General features: G+C 43.1%; 1 protein-coding gene across 2 annotated transcripts in view; it reads right to left on the minus strand.

Moving 5' to 3' along the window:
- Nucleotides 1-896: 896 nt before the first annotated feature.
- The window catches only part of SLC7A14 (solute carrier family 7 member 14), a 107463-nt gene continuing 87440 nt past the window's right edge, over nt 897-20919 (minus strand). For both annotated transcript variants that reach the window (XM_045851843.1, XM_045851842.1), the window contains 2 exons: nt 18599-19476; nt 897-7792 (listed from right to left, as the gene is read on the minus strand). In XM_045851843.1, coding sequence (XP_045707799.1) covers nt 7470-7792; nt 18599-19476 — 1201 coding nt within the window. In that variant the 3' untranslated portion in view covers nt 897-7469. The remainder of the gene's footprint in view (nt 7793-18598; nt 19477-20919) is intronic.

The following is a 20919-nucleotide window of genomic DNA, read 5'->3' on the forward strand; positions in this document are numbered from 1 at the left end:
GTGAGATTCGGGAAAATACAATGGGGACAGCTGATAGCAATTGGGAGAACTGCGTGAGGTCCCAAGGTGCCTACTTGTCCTGTGTACCATGTGGAGAGAAGCAGGGGGAGGGGAGGAAGTCCAAAGACAGAGCCTTTACCTCAGAAACTCAGTCATCTGAAGAGACTAGATAGGAAGAAAACTGAGGTTCTATAAATTAATACATTTAAAGTTTGTTTTTCTCCAGTGCTATCCTGCAAGGGAGATCATGAGGGGTAGGAAAGAAAGACACGGCAGTTCTTCCCATCTCCAGTAGTGTAGAAAACATGTGACCCCGCTGCACCTCTCTCCATTACTCCAGGTATCTCCATTACCTGCACTACCAAAAAGTGCAATCAATTAAACCACCACTGATGCTATTTCAATGGGTTTGGGATTGTAGGTGGGTAATATTCCTCCAACTTGTCCTTAAAATGAATGGGGGCCATGGAAGTGAATGCTACGTGGTGCCAAGGCTGGAGGGGGCGTGTGGTTCTCACTGGGAGCTGGTCCCGGGAGTCGGGTAACTCAGGAGGCAGCAGAGTGGGCTGAGTTCTGGGTAGAGCCCTGCACCTTTTTGGAAGGAACCAGTTCTCGTTTTCCCGGGTGCACTAAAGTAAAGTGAATTTTAAAATGCAGGATGGGTGGGTGGGCTGGAATGGGAGTAAAAGGGAGAAAACTGTACTTGAACAATGATTAAAATAAAAAAAATGCAGGATGGCACTGGCTTTCCTCAAATTTAAATTTTGATAGTCAGTTAGCTGTACTTTTTGAAGTATTTTTATTCTGAAAACAAATTTTCCACAATAATGCAATTTGTTTCAAACCAAAAAAAAATGTGCTCATTTATCTGGCTTTTCTAGAATGGACAACTGAAACATTTAAGGCAAGATTCATTTATTCACCTCCATTTGAGAGTGGAGAGAATGTATCAGACATCAGGTACTGGTTAAGGTTAACAAAATATGGGGGAGCTTCTTCCTCTTTTCTGTTGTCCTTCGATAGTCTCCTGTGTAAAAGCTTTACAATACTATGAATATTTTATAGTAAGACACTTTTGTTTCTGACTTTTTAAATAAACCTCTTTTAAACTTAAAGGCACACAATAAAGCTTTATGCATTTATTAAAATATACACATTTTGGTAAATTTAGAATTTTCCCTTAGTATCTTGATAAATCAATATATTATCAATACCACAATCAATTTCAAAATAAAACATACTCCATAACACATCTGCATATTATTTCTTTCTTCATGATAAACTACAACACCCCATTGTACAGTGCACCAATGGGAATTAAAAACCACAAAACGAACAAACTTTAACGAATACAGCAATTTCATACCAATATATATATATACATATATGTATCAGAGAATGACACCAGAAATTACCAGCTGCAAAAAGCAAGTTGTACTTCTCAAGGACCAAACAAAAATGAAACAAGTTAGTAAAATTTACAAGCTGTACTTATAACTTTGGATACGAATTAAACAGTAACCTTTCTTTTCCACAGTGAGAAAAAGCTAGAATGTCGAGTCCTGCCGTTGGGTGGTGTGACTACATGGGCTGAGAACAACACCTGCTCTCTCAAAACCTGCAGCCCCGTCGGTTCGCTCAGACAGTTGAGGTATTTATGTGCCATCGTAGCATCAATAGTGTCTTTGCTTTGGAAAGGGGGGGATTATGATTCTCGCCTTCGGGAGTGTGAGACAAATGTATCACAACTGCCAAGACCAGTCAGGAGAAGGGGGGCAAGGAACAGTTTCTGCATCCCAATATTCAAACCAACACAATCCTTCATAGTCTGCACTTCCTGAGAAATTTACACAACCCACAGTTCCCTTTGGCCAATGCCACTGATTCAATATCAGGAAGATGTAATAGCAAAGGAAATATAAAAAGCATAGAGGGAGTCCCAGATGAAAAATCCATGCTGCCCCCAACTCTTAGTTCAAATATAGAGCCATTTTCTTTTCTTTTTGTACCAAAATGCACTGAATGTTTTTAAAGAGTAAGAAATTAGAGCTACCTACTTTCAGAAGACTTCAAGTCCGCAGCTGTGTTTGTGGAAGCCTTATGTGAATTTGTAATTCCATGCATGCAGAAGACTGTTGAATGATTTCTAACACTATTTTAGTTGATACTGCAGAATATAGGTTCATTTTTGATAGGCTTCAAAACTTCCACTAATCCCTTTTGAGCTTTAAGTCCTAAAAAAAGTTTTTTTTTCTTGGAGAATTAATTTTGGCTAAAGGCTACAGCTTAGGTATTTCAGAATGATGCAAGCTGAACAAGAAGAGGAAAGCATTTTAGACAGGAAGTCGCTCCCGAGGAGGAGAAACAATCACAACAGCCTCTTCTGCAAAGTCTTAGAGAAAATACAAGTAGACACAGGCTTAAGAATTATGTACATGTAGGGGTTTTTTTGTTACCCATCACCATTCCAACTGAAAAACATGAAGCACACTCACTCCGTGGTGAAACAGCATCCTGGTTCCTGCCTGTGGCGGCGCCTGCCGTTTGAGATGCTGCTTCTGCACTTGTGCATTTGTTTAACTACAAGTGTTGGCTGTCTCACAGGGGGCCATCATGCTTACCAGTTGGCACCTTTCTTGAGGACTTCAAAGGGCCCCGGAAGACAAACAGGTCCTCAGCATCAGGGAGGTGCTTGCATACCAGAGAAACCTAGGTTTAGCAACAATTTTTGATAGAAACATTCTCTTTGATTAGTCTTGTTCCAAATGGCATGAAGATAAAGGGCTACCATGCAGCCCTAGGGACCAACTTTGGGGTATGAGTTTCCTTGCACCTCCTTCCCTGCATGAGTAAGACATTAAGGCCACCTGTGGATTGCTCACTAACCTGAAGGCTTAAGTCCAAGAGTGGACCATTGTCTGCTGCCTAGACTCAGTGAGCTGACCTCAGCTCTGGCTTCAAACTCATTTCCTGATATCTGACTTCTCCACCCAACAGGACATTCCAGTCTGAGATACAAGACAGGTAAACCTGTGGCTGACCCTCCATGGGCTTCCACTGACCTCTCTGGGCCCTGGTAAAACCTGGTGGGAAAGGGGAGGGCAGTACACTTTAGTTTTTTAGGCCAGTTCTCAAACTCCTTGAGCTCAAGCTGAGTATATCTTGAGCTGAGGTTTTACTGTGTAGATAAGATAGAAATAAAAACTTGTTAGGTTTAGTTGTTTAAATTTATTGTTGAAAATTTTAAAGTAGCTGCAAATAACTTTGTGTTATCTGTGCACATGTTAGATGCCCACACTTCTCCTAGGTTAATGCTTTAGGTGTGGATGTTTTCTCCCTTTAATGTGTTAGATCAGCTTGGAGTGTGTATGTGATTTGTTAGCTCCTTGCATAGGCAGAGGGAGTCACTGCCCCAGCTTCTAAAAGTTCAAATCTCCCTGATTCATACTTTCATCATTTCCCCAATGCCTCCCCACCCAAGCAGAGTCAGCCAGCTCAGCTCTACTTTCACGTCTGTCTGTGGGTGAGCCCTAACCTGCCTTCTCAGCATGTTTTCTTATGTTTCATACACAAATCATGCATAAATCATGAGCTCTTGCCAAACTAGCTTTTTCCTTTCCTTTGAAGGAGACACAGTACAACTTACTAGTTAGGAGACAGCCGTCAGCCAGAGTCTATACCCTACTCATACCAGTCTTCCACTCTGCAAGCCTTTCTTCCACTTCTACCCGGCAAAATTCTGCCCACTCCACAAGCCCCAACACAAGGGCCGCATTCTCTATGGTCTTTCCAATGGAAGGAGGTCTTTTTCATATGCGAACCCCCATTGCACATTATAACGCCTTCATCTCACCTGTCATCTTCACTATTGTTCTTTATTTGTATATTCTGTTTTCCCTATTTCTTATGCCATAGCACATAATAAGCAGTCCATAAAAATGTGTTAAATAAATGTATTTCATTTTCCTTTCATTCATCCACGTGTCCATTTATCCATCTAGCCATTTGCTCAGTCATCAGATATTTAGGGGACATCCAAATATGCCAGGCACACGTACCTGGTAAAATCCAGGTCTGACGCTTATGTGTGGGTTTCAACGATCTATGCTATTGCAGTTCTCTGCCCTTATGAGGGGAGATTTATTCATATCATACAGGAGTACTTCTTCCTGTCACTATCAATAATTTTATTGTTTTTCAAGTTGCCCCTCATTGGAAATTAGCATTGCATATCAAGGTTCTGCCCTGGCTGGTGTGGCTCAGTGGATTGAGTGCTGGCCTGTGAACTGAAAGGTCACCAGTTCAATTCCCAATCAGGGCACATGCCTGGGTTTAGGGACAGTTGTGAGGCATGAGGCAATCAATCAATGTTTCTTTCCCTCTCTTTCTCCCTCCCTTCCTCTCTCTCTAAAAATAAATAAATCTTTAAAAGGTTCTGCATTCTATTACTTAGCACAGTTCTAGCTTTGTCTTATCCTTTTTATTTGCCTCCAGCTCCTCTCTTAATTATTTTGGGTATTACATGTATTGTAGTAACTACCTCAGATCCTTTTGAAATGAAACAGAGTACCAATACATGACAAAAATGAAAAAAAAACCCAAATAATTGGTTCTAAACTACAAATTTGCATGATGTAAACTCAGTGGAAGAGCTCTTGCTTCAGATGAGAATGTAAGAAAATACAGGTCTTCCTTGGACTCCTTTCAAGGGGTCTAAGTTTCTGTGGGAATCATTTACAAGGGGATCTTTTCATATGGGTTCACAAATGCGGTTTTAGAAAAATTGTTGGGAAACACAAATAAAGTCATTCTAAGTGATTGTCGGAATTTGAAACCTGCATTGTGGAATCTGGGACTCTTTCACAAAGGCTGGGAAACATGAGGAAACATGTGTCTATTTACCTTAAAAAACTTTTTCTATTAGATTGACAAATGTTTAATAAAGAAAAACAAGTTTACTAGAACGATAACAAATCAATTTGAGAGAAATAAAGAGATCAAAGCTTAAAAAGTTATAGAGCTCCTGAATGGGAGAAGTGACCCCTGAACTGAGAGGGGTTCGTGGCATCCTCAGGGAATCAACAGCAGTGGTGTGTACCAACGCTGTGCTCTCTCTTCTCGTGCTCAGAAATCGCATACAGCGGCGGCCAGACTGTAATACCTAAACCTTTCTAGTGAAAAGGAAGTTCTTTCACCCACAGTACGATTTTGTTATTTTGCATTAATATCTTCCTTTGAACATTTTTAACAGATACAGTCCCACCCTATCTATCTGGATATATTTCAAGCTTAAGAGATTATATTTAAACTAGGAAGATTTGTTGAGTTCTAAAACCAGTTCAACACTTCATTCTTGCAAAAAATGCTGATAACTCATTTACAATTAATCCCTAAGGATATATTTCACAGGCCAGGTGCTGTATCTTTATGGTTAAGTTTAGGAGAGAGAAAAATACAGCATTGCCAAGCATTACATTAAAATGACAAATATCTCAGAAACCAGAGTTGTATACAATTAATATAGAAGCATGAAAAAGATTTAGAAAATAGTAGTAATTTGAATTTAAATGACATAACGTTGGCTATGGGTATGATATGCAATTTATTTAAAAGCCTATTAAAATGTAGTTTCAATTGACCTTTTAAAAACTACTATGTTGAAGCCCAGTGCATCAGCCATGGGGACCTGCCATGTTCGGCTGTTGTATCTACAGTTATCGGACTCCGGTGCTGCTCGTATTCCCTGGACCGTGAGCCTCCAAGGGCAGATGTCATTCTTTTTGCATTCCCATCACTTAGCACTTGGTATGTTCTCAATCAGGGTGAGCTGAGGGGAAGAAGTGGACTTCTGCTCCCTGTTCATAATCTTACAGCCTGACAAGATGGCTCTAGCCTCACCCTCTAAAAAAGAATCGACTGAAACATTTGTTGATGTATTCTGGGAAATTTTTGGCATAGTGCTAGATCCAGGAGAGGGAGAATAAGGAATTTGGTATTTCCCCCCTTTCAGGAAATTCTCCCAGAGACTTTAGCTTGGCCCAACTTGTGCTTCATGTGCGTGTGCACCTTCCTCAGTACGGCGCTGAAATCCCTGTCACACAAGAGGAGAATTTACAGATCGTGAGTTTTTTCCTGCGCCAGATTGTCTCACCTAGCTCGTTTCAGAGAAATTCCTTTAAGAGCCTCTCTGACGGACCAGATTTAGAGCCTACCGGGTAGACATTTCTCTGGGCTTCAGTGAAACTGCTCTGGGAAATTGCAGGAAAAATACATGTCCGGAGGTGAGCTACCCCAGAAAAATAAGGTTCGGGAGGGAAATATGATCTCATGGAATGCAATTACCTAAGAAGCTGCGCTTCAACATTTTTGTTTTAGGAGTAGCGCCCACCAATCAACTGGGGGCATATCTCAAAAAAAAAAACCAACTACAGAATTTATAATTTTAGAAATCTGAAATAGAATTTGCAATGTGATCTCAGTGGCTGGGTCACTTTTCCTTGTAAAGATTTTATCTGATTATAAAACAAACAGCCTCCTTCTTCAAGGCATATTAGCGCCATGAAATCATGCTCCAACTTTGCCCCCTTCCATTATATCAGCAGGAGCTTAGAGCTTGGTGTAAGAGAAGGCTTGACAGAGAGTTCATTTCTGCCAGTGCCCTTCTGGCCTTCACTACAAGACATGGTTATTTTATTTTTTCCTGGGCATTTAGTAGAATTTTGATGGTGCTTCTCACCACATGAGTGGGTCTGCATGACTGCTTTCTGGTGAATCTGAAACCTTAGGGAGAATGGTCTCCAAGTCCCTGAACTTTGCTGGATCCTCAAGTTACAGTTTGCAGACTATGAGAATGTTGGTGAATACAGAGAAGCATGCCTCTTTTCCATGGATCTGTTTTTGTGAGATTTCAGGACAGAACGTTGTTTGCTGAGGAAGTGCCAAGGCCACCTGCCCACCCTGGCCTGGGGAGCAGCTGTCAGCCTGCGTGCTGAGCACAGAGCTTTGCCCTGTGGTCTCAGGGGCGGGAATGCTGTCTGTGCCCACACCCACCTGATTTGGCACATCTCCACCAGGGGCTGCAGCCTCAGTGTGGTCCGAGAAGTTTTCTTCTTGCTTCTTGGAGTATCAGTAAGAAGCAAAAAGATTCAACCAGCAAAGCAAAGGCCTAAGAAACATTTGCTGCCATCTGCTCTGATGGTTACACCTAAGATAGAATTTCTTTTACCTTCTTGTTTAGGTTGTCTTTGTTTTCCCACAAGGGGATCAGTAAGGAGACCCAGATTAAACCCTTTGACAGAACTATCCTGAAGAGCAGAAGTAGCAAATGACAGGTTATGATTGGGGACTGACTTTGGGGAAGGCTGGACTTTTGAAGTGAGAGGCAAAACACGTTTTCACCTTCTAGCCCACAGGTAAAGTTACTGAAAATAAATCACCACCATTTCTACATATTTCTTGTGTGTTTACTCCTACTCTGGAGAGTAATCTAACTCATCGTTTGCAATCAGGGCCTCCGAGTTCTGTTTGTGTTTACTTTTGCTCTTCGCTTTGCTACTTGTCCGGGTGTTTTCCTTCACATCTGACATCTGTTGGTAATAGAAGCCTTTGTCTTCGGCCGGCCCGCCCCAGTTCTCCTGGCTCTCACCCTCTGTGGCGTAGGAGAAACCCTCCTCCACGGAGAAGGGGTCGTCCACGTCGTAGCGCTGGTACGTGCTTTGGTGCAGGGCCTCTTCCCGGGCGCTGATCTCCAAGGTGCTGTTCCAGATGCCATACCCAAAATAAATGAGCATACCTGCAGGAGGGGAAAGGCACAGGTGAATAAGCAGCTGCTTGGAGATTCATGGGACGAGTAGGGAGATCCCTCTGAGTGGGGCAAGCAGAGCTGGTGGTATATGTGTTTTCTTTGGTCTACGCCATGTTTAGAAGAGACAAAATTAGAGGCCGTTTAAAAATTGGGCCATCTTGCATTCACCAACCCACATGTATAGCTTCCCCTAAAAACGTCAGAAAGTCTGACAACACTGCATCCACATTCCTATCTGATAACTTAAGCCTGGGGGTGAGAACTAGCTGGCAGGTTAGACAAGATATGGGTTCTCTAGGTCACCCCAGTCCTCACCTCCCCTGTCGACATCCAGCTCACTACATTCTGAGGTGTAGGTGCCAGCCAGGAATCTGCATTTTCTTTTACCTTGGGTTAAACATTTACGGATCAGTAACAGTGTATTCCCAGCATTCTCACTGTGTGTTATCCTATGCCTTCACTGTTTACTTTGCCACTTAGCAACATGCACATATTATCCTGCGATTTCCCTTGCCATGTCTCACTCACCAAACACATAATGTGTCACTGCCACACAGGGCCGTCCACTCTCTTCTGCGGCCTCTCAAAGTGTCTAGTCCATGCCACTGTTAGGGCCCTTAGCTGTTCTGTGATTGATTATTTGCATAGTGAGGTTCTATTTTATAGACTCTGCAGAAAAGCGGCACTTAATACTTCTTGAATGAATGAATGAATGAATGAGAATTCCTAATAAGCATGAAATATCCAGTGCAACTCTGTTTTGATGTCACTCCAAGCAAAGGAAAGAACTTGTCTCCATAGTTAATATGTAGCATTAACATTTCACTGCCATCAGAGTTTTTTTGAAATAATACGTAAAATACTTTGAAAGCCCCCATTTTGTATCTGGAAAACTGAGAACCATAGCCTTGGGAGGCCATAACGGCATGATGATGAAGAGCGAGAGCTGTGGATTCAAATCCTGCCTCCACCACTATTAACTGTATAGTGTACTTAGCCTGTTTGTGCCTTAGTTTTCTCTTCTGTAAAAGCACAAGAGTTATTGTGCCTATCACATGGGGTTGATGTGAGAATGATACCAGTTAGGCAGTAATTTTCAACCATGGCTGCACCTGAGGGTAACCTGGGGAGTTTCTGAACCACCCTGCTATCTAAGCACCACCCCAATATCTAAGCACCACCTAGAGAGTCTGGTTTAATTGGTCTTCAGTGTGACCCAAGCCTAGGTATGGGTTTTAAAGCTCCACAGGTGATTCCATTGATCAGCCAAGTCTGAGAACCTCTGAGATCAGGAGCATAGAGCTCCTGATGCATGTGTTTTACCGCCAACTCTGGCCATATTATGGTCTGGCTGTTGGGGACCCCTTGGTTACGCAACCTTCCAGGCCTTGACACCCTCTTCTGAGTGGCACTAGTCTCTTTGACTTTGCTAAGCCTGCAGGTGTCTGCTGGGCTCTTTGCTTAGAACAGCAAGGTCAAGCCTGCTTTCTGCTCTGGTGCTTGAGAAATCCAGCTCCCTTTTGCATTTGAAGTGTGTCTATTTAAGCTTGGATTTCTTCTTGCTTGTCTCAAATCACCCCCAAGCCCCGTGAAATCAACTTTTCAGCAGCCAAAGTAAGCAGAGATTTATAGTCCTAATTGGTAATAAATCCTCTAGTTAATCATTTGCAGATGTAGCTATTATTCTCAAATCCTGACTTTATTTTTCTGAGCAGGGATTTTTACTTTTTTCTTGCTTGGGGGTGCGGGTGGCCATGGGGGATAGTTACTATCCTTGGGTAGCACGAAGCATCAAATCTCTTAATAAAGGAGAACGCCTCTGAGACCTGAGAATACATTTCAGGAGACGAAGTAGAAATATCAGGCACACTCCTCCTTTGCTCAAGTTTGCTTTTTTATTTTATTTATTTATTTATTTATTTTTTTGCTATTTCCCTGCCAGACATCCAAGCAGGTGCCAAATCTTGCCTCCTGCTTCTGCTTGCTATCTATTATATCAGTTCTTTCCTCTCTGATCCCCATCTCCAACCTTATTTATTTCCCTACCGAACTGAATGCCATTTTGTTTCTCTTCACACGCTCTCTAACTCCTCGCCTCATTCAAGCACTGGTTTGACGTCTATTCCGACAGACCATCCCCTACCTTCCACAGGTATTGGGTGCAGGTAGATTGATATTTATGGGAATTCTCTAAAAGTGTTGGTGTGATTGCTCATAAAATCATAGACATTCAGAGTCTATAGACCATCCATTTATTTGAATACCTTCATTTAACAGAAGGAGACACAGAGGCTGGGAAAGACTAAATCACGTCCCTGGGTCTGAGAGGGGCAGAACCAGCACTCCGCATGGACCTAGAAAAGGCTCTCGCATGTCCAGTCCTTCATGCCTCCCCTCCCATGGCTGGTTGATAGACTATACTTGTTGCAGTAAACAGTAAGAGGTTTGGTTTACATTTGTTTTTTGGGAGTGGCTGAACCCAGAACGAATGTGTGTGAGAGAGAATGAGTTGACTGTGGTTACTTTGGGAAAGCAACCCATGGAAACCTGCCACATAAATATTTATGGGCCTTTTCATGTTTTCTCTGAGCTCCCGGCAGTTTCAAAGGTATGTCACTCTGTCTTCAAAAACACATTTCAAATATGAGTGCTGTGAACCAAGAAGTGACTGTGTGTGTGTGCAGCCTGCTGGAATAGTCAGCATTCTTCTAGGTCTTGGCTTTCTATCTGCCTTTACTCCTCTTGCAACCCTGGAGTCAGTTCAGGAAAAGTGGTGGGAAGCAGAGAAGGTTCAGAGGAAAGAAAAGTGGAGGGGGGCAAAGAAACAGAAGGGAGCAAATGAAGTGAGGGAGGGGAGAGAGAGGGAGAGGGGGAGAGGGAAGACAGAAACATGTACTACCATCTGTCACACATAAACAAGGGCTTTGTGTCGGAGGAGTAAACAGAGCTGCTAACAGCCTCCAGTGTAGGAGCAGGGTGCTTTATTTCTGCTGCTTCTTTCGTTCGGCTGAGAGAACTGAGCATGAGGTAGTTTCTGAAAAATCTGTGGTGATTCTGGGAATCCTGAATCATCTAAACTGAACTTCACACAACACCTCTGGGTGCTGAGTTTCTATAATGATGGATTTATGTTGCTCCTTTATCTCAAGGAGCTCAAACTGTTAGATAAATGTTAGCTTGTTTAGACCCCTCCTGGCCCATTTGGGAGTGTGTCTAAGGCTAGGATCGTGTGCCTTTCACAGACAGGAGACTGGGCACAAGGCAAAACAAAGCATTGTCCCCAGCAACGTGGTTAGTGGTCGGACTGTGACTCCTGGGTCTCCGCATCTAATCAGGGTGCTTCTATCTGTTATTTCTCCTGTCTACCAGGGATGGCTATTAGGTATAGACTGGTTGAAGAAAATTTTGCTTAACTTTTTATTTTGGAGAATTTCAAATATATGTGTGTGTATACACACACACACACACACACACACACACAAGTGGAGGGAATAGTGTAAAGAACGCCAGGTTCATATGGTAACCTCCCCTGGCATCCACTCCCCTGCCTTCTTCTCTTTAAGTCATTTTGAAATAAACCCCTTTCACTCTATGTACACATTTCTAAAAGAGATTCCTTTTTAAAAACTCAGTATCATTATACATCTAAAAACTAGTAATTCCTTAACATCATCTGATATCTGCTAGTATTAAAATTTCCCTGAATGGTTATGCACAGGGGGAAAACCCTTCGCCTTGTGAGGCTGTATGCTTACTTGGACGATGCTCTCATTGCTTCACATAGCTTTGGACACTGTTATTTAGGTTGTACGCGTTTGTTTTGTAAACCCTCAAAGCTGGCAAAGTTTTATTTCTGAGAGCGCATTTGGTTTTGGCATAAGCCAGAAGTCATTTGGAGTCAAGCCTTGAGAATAAGATGGCTAACTGAGAAATAATATTATTTCTGTATTTGCATATTTAATTCTGTTTCTTAAGAACTTTGATCCATTGCTTTGTAGTTACATACTCTGTATCTATAATAAAGGAAAGGCAGGTGTGATCTTGAAAATAGAAGGGAATAAAATTTTGTGCTGTGACACACACACACACACACACACACACACACACACACACACACACAGGAGCTCGAGGGCCCTAGAGGCTCCCTTGCTGGGCAAGAGTCATTTTTTCAGTTGATGAATCCTGGTGGGAGGGGGCACTCCAGGCAGACGCTAGTTAGCAGCAGAAGTCGTTCAATATTTTTACAACAAACATGCTGTTTCGGGGCACATGGGCCAAATGCCAGCCCTGGTCAAAGGTAAAGGCCCTGAGTCCTGTGAAAGGCTGTTGGCAGCAAAGGGAAATATTCAAAGGGAGGCTTCGGCTTCGTTTCCAGACAGAGTTCCCTGGTGGAAAAATGTGCCCATGAGAATTTCGGGCTAGACAAGATGGGGAGTCCTGCCTCCAGCCATTGAATGAGCTTTCTTTATGTAGTAGAGCACTTTGTGATCACAAAGTCCCTTATAAAAAAGCATTTTCTCCTCCATCAGCCCAGAGAAGCTAAGAACTGTATTGTCAATCAGTGATTGAAATGGCACTGAAACCCACATCTCTCGAGTCTGAAGGGAGGGCTGTTCCTCTTCCACCTAAATACCCTGGGAAGGTGCAGAGATGCCAAGCCTTCAGATGTTGGGGCACCTCAGCATGAGCTGGCAATACACCTGCTCGCTCTACTTGTGTTGATCTGCTCTGTGATAATTAAGCAAATGACCCCAAACCTACAAGTGAGAGGGGTGGGAGGAGGGGTCCTCTGGATCATATGGGAGAAAACCTAGAACAAAAACTTAACCCTGAAAAGAGACTGGGTGACCTGGAAATAGAAGATAACAGCAGCTTTCCACTTCTGCAGACACAAACTCTCGTAGGGGAGCAGGCCCTTGATCTCTGGAGCCCCTCAGGAGCTTCCTGTGCTGTGCATGTAGCTCCACGCTCCTGGCAGAGGAGGCGGGCCACCCGACCTCAGGCTGGGTGGAGCTGCCTCTTCCTGGGGAGCATTTTCCAGCAGGAAGCCCTGCCCGCTGCAGATAACTGAGGCTTTTTTATTTTTACCGCTCTGGGATCAACTTTCCAAAACAGCATTTGCCAATGCAGAAATGAAGACGGGATGCTAATGAGGTGTCCTCCCAACCAGCACCATCCCCACCTACTCCCACTGTGCTGATTGTTTTTTACAATACCTCTACAAGTCCTGTTGATTGTAATAACAATACGGTTTGTTTAATATGGAGTGGCCAGCAAGAGCAGGTTTAGGATGGAAAGATTCTCTCCCTGGCCCTGCAACTAATCTAACATAAAGCCACATTACTTTGTGTCTCAGTGTCCCATCAGCAAAATAGAGCTGGGAGCCCTTATTTTATCTGAGGGGGATAATGGGCATGAGACAGAATGCATCTTGGTAAAGAATATTAAAAAATCCAATACTCCAAGGCAGCAATCCAATTCTAACTCAACAGAAACCCAAGAGAAGTGTGCCTGTGTTGTCACCAAATTCACGTTCAGGAAGGTTCACAGAGGTTCTGTTCCTAACAACCCCAGACTGGAAACAAGCTCAGTATCCACAGACACTGGAGTGGATAAATACCTTGTGGTGTATCACCGCAGTGCAAGGCTGGATGGCAAGGAGAGTGAGCAAACTAAAATCACAGGCAACAACGTGAGTGAATCAATCTCTCTCTCTCTCTCTCTCTCTCACACACACACACACACACACACACACACACACACTGGGGGAAAGAAGCCCCACACCCACTCTTTCATGTCTCTAAGTGTGTTCCAGGTGCACTGCATACCCCACTACACGGTCTTCCATCTCTGCGATGGTCCTCTCTCCCTTCGCGTCCTCAGCCGCCATGGTTCTGGGTGCAGAACCATGGCCTCTCCCTGCCACTTCCTCCCCATGTGTCTCCCTGGCCTGCAGAGCACCTCTGCCAGCAGGCAGCCTGGACCCTTGCAGGATTCACCTCCACCTTCCCTCCTTTTTGGAAGCCCACTGGCCCTGTTGCCCTCCTCAGCCTGGCCTTTGTGATTTTCTTGCTCTTCTGATGTTGAAAGTGCAGTGGTTTTCTCCTCTGCCTACAGGAGAATTTCAAACTTATTTATGGGACATCCCATCAGGAGTTTGTTTATCTTGGTGCCCTCTCAAGTCCAAGTTCATGGTCTCTGTCTTTTACTCCTCTTCTCCTCATCACGATGGCTACTTTGGTCAATTTCCAATAAGATTTCAGATAGTTCAAAGACCGTAAGTGGTGTCTGCTCTTCAGAATATTTATTTTTTAGTACGGGATATATGGGCTCCATTGCCCAAATCGTAAGTACTATCTGGTCTCTAAAGCTATAGACAAGAATTGGTTTTTCTCAGATGGACTGAAAACATTTCAGATGAAAACTTGGCAGACCCCAGGTTCAGGGGGCTCACAAACTCACCTAACAGATCATTGATTCATATTAATGGCCCGTACGTAGGGAACAGCTGGCCTGAGAGAGGCTCGTGAAAAGCCCACCACACAGTGTCCTCACTGGGCCCTCCTGCTTTCCTATCCCTTGAGACTCTGCCCAACTCCTTGAGGAGTTCTTCAAAAAACTGCATCAGCTAAGAGAACAAGAGAATGAAGGCCACTTTGTGCTCATTTTGTTGGGATTACTAAACATTTGTTATTGAATTATTTCTCTTTGCTGAAGGAAAAGAAACAGGTGCCGGGTAATCTTGTTGGGACTTGTGCCTCATTGAATTCTACGAGTCGTGTCTTCTGAAGGTCAAAGCTTAGCAAAACATTGTGACAAAATGCTGTAATTAAGATTCATTTAGAGAGGGTTGCGTAAAAAATGTATCCAAGAAGATTATCACATTATGACTCAGCCTAACCATATAAATCTTTTTGAAAAAGTACCTGATGTTTCATAAGAAGCTCCATTTAAAAATATCTCTACTGTTCTCCCCAGGAAAGCTATACTATGAATAGAGATTAAGATGAGAAAATCTGACATTTTGGAGACTCAGAAGTTTAGAGGTGGGGTATTTATTCTATAAGATCATTAAAGATTTTATAAGCCAATTTGGGGTTGTGGGATGGATATATTTTATACATGCAAAAATCAGTTTGAAACATACAGGGGTTTGTTTCAAACTGGGCAGTTAAATTATTTGCCTTACTTATTAATATCTTCTTATTCTTCGCTCCACATGAGTGGCTCTCAAATGTGAGCATGCACCAGAGCCACCAGGAGGGCTTGTTAAAATCTAAACTGCCCTTGGAGATTCTGTGTTGGTAGTGATAGGGCCCCAAACTGCACTTCTAACTAGTTCCTAGGTGTTGCTGATGTTGCTAGTCTGGGAGCACACTTTGAGATCCACTGTTCTAGGTCATTTTGAACATAGCTGCACATTAAGATGACGTGAGAGAGCTTAAAGATATACCAAATATTGGCCATAGCAGACCAACAATCCAAAAAGCTCTGTGGCGGAGATCCTGGACATAGAATGTTTTAGAAATAACTCAGGTGATTCTGGGGTGTGTATATCTTTGTTCTAGGCAAAACAGACCCATACACCAGCCTTCGAAGATCACAATACCAAAGCAGTTAGTAGCTTGCAGCTGGGTGCTTGTTGAACTGCTATCTCCGGTGCCCTCTGTCTGGCCAGCCCCAGGCTGCAGGGTGGCCTCCTCCCACCGCAGGGAGTATCGGTTTCTGGAGCGAGCCTGAAGCTTGTGCTATCAGCAAGATTATAAAAGGCTCTCTGGGAGTTTTCTTCTGCCTGCTAACTGGGAGGGCAGCCTGAGTCAGAACAGGTTCACGCTGTACTTTGGCGTGTGATAGCTAGTCTGGGGGACAATGAATCATTTTAGATTTTTTAAAAGAAAGGTAAGATAGAAATAGTTCTCACTGCTTTCCCCAATATTTTCTTATCTAAGCCCCAAACCAGATCAAGGCTGGGAAATTATCTGCATTTTTACAGATGAGTAAACTGTACACTGAGGCCCCAAGGAATTAAGTGAACTTCCCAAGCTTACGAGACACAGAGGTGGCAGAGCTGTGATTTGAACCTGGGGTCTGAACACAAAGGCAAGGGTCCCTGCCACCTCACCGCTTTTGCAAAATGTCTTTGGTATCCCATAAACCCTAGATATTATGTAGGATCAGCTGCTTAATTTGTGGGTCCCAGTGCAAAATGCAACCACGGAGCTTCTTGTGAAGAATTCGAGAAGGCGGCAACAGGGCCTTCAGCCGAATGCAGGGTCCCCTGTGATGGCACAGGTGGTACGCCCAGAAAGCCAGCCCTGATGTTGTGTGTTAATCCACACAAGCTACATATCAAACATTCTGATCAAATAAAAAGGTCTGCTCAGAGGCACCCTGGTAGGGAGGTAGGAGCCCCAGATCTGAGCTTGGAGATACTGGGTTGTAGCAATAGCTCTTGAATAATTTCCTGTTATTCCTGTTGACATCAAGCATGAAATTTAACCTCACGGAGGTTCAGTTTAGTCATCTGTGAAATTGGGAGAGGGAGAAGTGGGGAGGTGGGGACCTGTGTTCGAGTTTCTCAAAGTGTAGTTACTCATGCAGCGCGTTCTAGTGCGGTGGCCATGATCAGGGACTCTGGGCCCGCACGCCTGAGTTCTGATTTTGGCTCTGCTATATACTAGCGATGTGACCTCAGTTAAATACCTCAGGTTCCTCATCTGTAAAATAAAGATTGTTCGGAGGATTGAATAAGATATTACAAGTAAAGCCTCAGAATAAAGGCTGATATGTGATAAGTGCTGTATGTGTTAATTATTACTGTGGATCATACAGCACCTGTGCCAGGGCTAATGTTTTTCTCATTTGACTCCCTTTTTAAATTTAAAAATAATCACTAGATTTATGTGAGTATGTGTATTTTTTCTAGTATATGTGAACATGTATAACAAATATATAATATTTTATAAAGTTCATTCATATACTCTCTAAAATCAGCCCAAATATTACCAATAGAATGATCACCACACTGCGGGTAACACTAACCTAGATATTGAAGGCCCCTTCCAGCTTTAATAGTCTAGCAATGAATTAGTAAATCATGTATCTTTCTGTCTGTACCTTCATTCATTTGACAAATATATGACTAAAATATTTGTATGCACTTCAGTCACTCTACCCATAATAGAATATTTCTATTGCTTAGCTGCATGTTCAGTGGAAAAATGTTTAAACAGAGAAGAGAGATTGTGAATAAATGATGTAAATGGTTAAAACCTGATGAGTAAGTGGTGATGTCCTCTGGGAAAATCCCCCTAATGTCTAACAAGGGATGAGATCTAGAATAGTGGACAATGGAAACAAAATGCTTATAGAAAGGCACAGAATGGCCATCAGAGGTGAGGAATCTGCTGGAGGACACTGGCCCTTTCCTTTGAATCCTAGGTTTTTACCCACTTCCCTCTATCTAAACCTTACCTGATAGGCCCTGTTCAAATTCTACCTCCTCGAAGTCCTTTCCGGCTGTTGTGACAGGAAGTTCCTTTGTTTCTCATCTGAAGAGTGCTTATAATCATAGAGATGTATTTATTAGGCACATGGTACTATATGTTCCAGGCACAGAGGACACGGTATTGAACACCATATCTCTGACCTCGAGGAGTGGATGGTTTACTAATCGATGCGTCTCTATACCGTCTTGCCCAGGCTAGTTGATTCACCCATATTTGTTTTGCCTCTCATTAAGGCAGGGGTTACTGATTCTATTACTTTTCTGTTCCTCAAAGCACCCAAGATCCTCCTTAGCTAAGTATTTGTTACCAGAGACCCTATGGTTACCAAGTTGTATAACAAACATAAAAATAGTAACGGAAGAACTTTAAAACAGGCTTTACTTAAACATCCTTCGCAAGTTACCACTAGCACCAATCCCAGCCATCTCATAAACATCAGTGATTGTTAAAATAGATACGATATAAATAATATAAATAAGTCACAAAGAAAAATTAGAAATCTTGGGAAAGATACAGATCTTCTTGAAGCTAATGAAAGTGAGTTTAGAGAGAGCAACTCTAATTCACACCCAAAGCTGTGAACAGCAGAGGACCTACCAAAGTCCTATCGGTCACCAGCAGAAGAAGGATGACGTATGATGGGTACTTCCCAAGGAATATTGGATTGGAATATCAAAGGATGAAGAAAGGACCTTGGGAAAAATGAAAAACTCTTGAAGAGTTTATAGAAGTCAATATGAAGTGAGGGATGTTAAATGGTGCCATAATGCAATTTTGTCAGGAAAAAATGATGCCAAAAAATCCACACTTAATTTATACTTTGCTCATTAAAAAATTATGGCGTGGTTCCTATTTTAATTTATTTTTTCAAATGTAAAGTACATTTTTTCATAATTTTTAGTTTATAAGATAGAATGTCAATCAACTTTTCCCACCCTCACTTTTACTATGTTACTTCCCTCTTTTTAAAATATGGATTCATTTAAAGTGGATTTTATGGTATTAATTATCCATAAAAAGAATAGAATGTCCAGTATTAACATTCAATGAAGTGGTGGATTGATCAGCATCATTCTTCAGAACCAACGACCAAGACCATAATAGGCAGAAAGAGTACAACCGGCTTTCTTGCCTCTAATGCAGAAAGCAAGGGTCCATAGATCCATAGAACCAGCCAGATTTCTCTTGGAATGCTGATGCCTGGTCCAGCAAGAAGGTAATTTTGGGATAAGCCTGTTCAATGCCTTAAAAGGGAACTCTCAAGGCTCCAAAAGAAGTTGCTTACCCACAAAGCACCAGACGGCAAACCGGATCCATGTGATGGTGGAGAGCTTTAGCATGAGATAGATGTTCACCAGCATGGCAAAGGCGGGCACAAAAGGGAGGCAGGGGGCCATGTAGGGCAGCTTCTTGGGGTTCTCTGGCTGCTGCAGGATCACAAACACCAGGGCACTGATCAGCAGCACCATTAGAACAACCAGAAGGATGGCCCACCAGCTCTGCTCTGAGATGTAGTCGGAACCAAAGATGATGAAGGAGCAGAAGATGAACATGAGGATGAAGAGCAGGAGCACGCAGATGGTCACCGTGTGCCCTGTAGCTGCTGTGGGCCGGTCCATTTTGCCTGGAAGGCCCAACCGGATCCTCATTGTGTAGTAACGGGGCCCAATCAGTTTTTTTAACTTGATGAGATAAATGTTTTCAGATTCATCAGCTTCTATGCCTGTGGTCATGTCCACAGTGCCATAGTTGGGGTGGTTGACATTGTAGGTTGACTTGTCTGATTTTCCTATGAGCATCTCATTGTCTCCCAGTGATGGTAAGTTCTTGGCCCCACATGTGTTGGTGGCAGGGCCAGAAAACTCTTCCCCTTCACTCACAGGAGAACATACTTCCTTCTCACAGTCAGCCAGGATGCCCTCCTTCTTCTTTGTGTGCTCCTCAGACAAGAACTTGACAAAACCATCAATGTCACTTTCTGGTTGGTATCGAAGGAGCAAGACGCAGACAGAGACCAAGGTGTAGGCAAGAAGAGTGCCAATGGACATCATCTCTATCAGGTCTCTGAGGCTGACTAATAGAGAGAGGAGAGCCGCCAGGAACCCTGACACGACGCAGGCCACGACTGGTGTCTCTGTGTAGGAGCTCACATGAGCCAGAAACCTAGAGGGTGAGCGAAGTACAGGGTTAATGTGGGCTACCGATGGCAATGGACTTTAACACGGCTTAATTCCTCCAGGCCCTACCCCTCCAACTGACTTCTGAGTTCATTGCTTTAAATAAAGCTGACATTCCTACCCTAGGATTTGGTTCCTGGAATATAATTTAAAAAGAATTCACTTTTATTCCTTGGTTTTGAGACACTCTTTTTATTAAGGTTCTTACTCAATTATGTGATGTAAAGGGTTGACTGAATCCAGGGGGTATTTCAGAAACCTAAGTGGAAACTCAGGCTTTGCGGAGAGGAAGTGCTAGCTGGAGAAGTCATACACCTGCTTGGGGTCCTCTAGACCTTCGTTACCCAAAGTGTGGCCCTTGCATCAGCAGCACTGGCATTGCCTCGGAGCTTATGATAAACACATAATTTCAGCTTTCGCCTGAGAGCTACTACATCAGAATCTCTGGGAGTGGGGTTTAAGAAACTGTGTTTTAAAAAAAACCCTTCAGAGTCTGATTTATGCCAAAGCTTGAGAAGCACTGCTCTACAGCAAAAGTACAGGGATTTAGCTGGTAAAATAGCACAGTAATTAACACAGTCTAAATTCAGGCAGTTACCACCTGGAGAAGATCAATAAGGGCGATTGAATGGCAGCTGCTTCCTTAGCAGTTCCTGTGGGCCTCTGGTAGGTTCCTGCTCTCTTTCTTCATGACCTCGCCTGCTTCCTCCTCTTTCATTCCTCCCTTATTTTCAGGATTCTCACAAGACCATAAACTGTGTGTGAAGCCTCAGCATCTTTCCTCTTAATTTTCTTTGACAGCAGAAAAACCTTTCAGGTATGTGAAGTTGTCCCATCTGTACCACAGTCAGATTCTTCCTGATCTGTCCAGTTCCTCAGACACCACTGGGACCTGGTGATGGCTTCAGGGGTAGGTTGAGGAACTGGAGCATGACAGACGATGACAGAGATGAAGTCCCTGAGCTGGATCCCTCTGCACCCCTGAGAGCTCGGTGCTGTCTGGGGTTTACTTTTTCTCTTGTGCACTAGGAGAATACCTTCCCTGCAAGCCCTCACACGGTGGGCACCAAGAACCACAAGATGGGGCCACACCCCCTCTGTACTGTGGCCAGATAGGCCACTTCTCAGTCAAGATAAGGGTCTGGAACTGTCACTAGACTGGTGTGGTTGAAAGTCTGGTCTTTGGAGTCAGACAATCCAGGGTTCAAATCTTGGTCCTTCCACTCAGAAACTGGGGGATTTGGGGCAAGGTTTTTTGTTTTTACACTCATCTGCAAAATAGAGTTATTGTGATGACTAAATAGGATACTGTGTACAAAGCACCAGGGATACACAAATATTCAATGGTAGCTCTCATTGGTACTATTATTAGGTCCTGTTCAAAGGGTGTTTATTATTCTCTCTTTGATTATAACTTCGAACTTTCTCA

This window comes from Phyllostomus hastatus, unplaced genomic scaffold (assembly GCF_019186645.2).
Source record: "Phyllostomus hastatus isolate PE091 unplaced genomic scaffold, TTU_PhHast_1.1 phas_contig_86, whole genome shotgun sequence".
Taxonomy (NCBI): domain Eukaryota; kingdom Metazoa; phylum Chordata; class Mammalia; order Chiroptera; family Phyllostomidae; genus Phyllostomus; species Phyllostomus hastatus.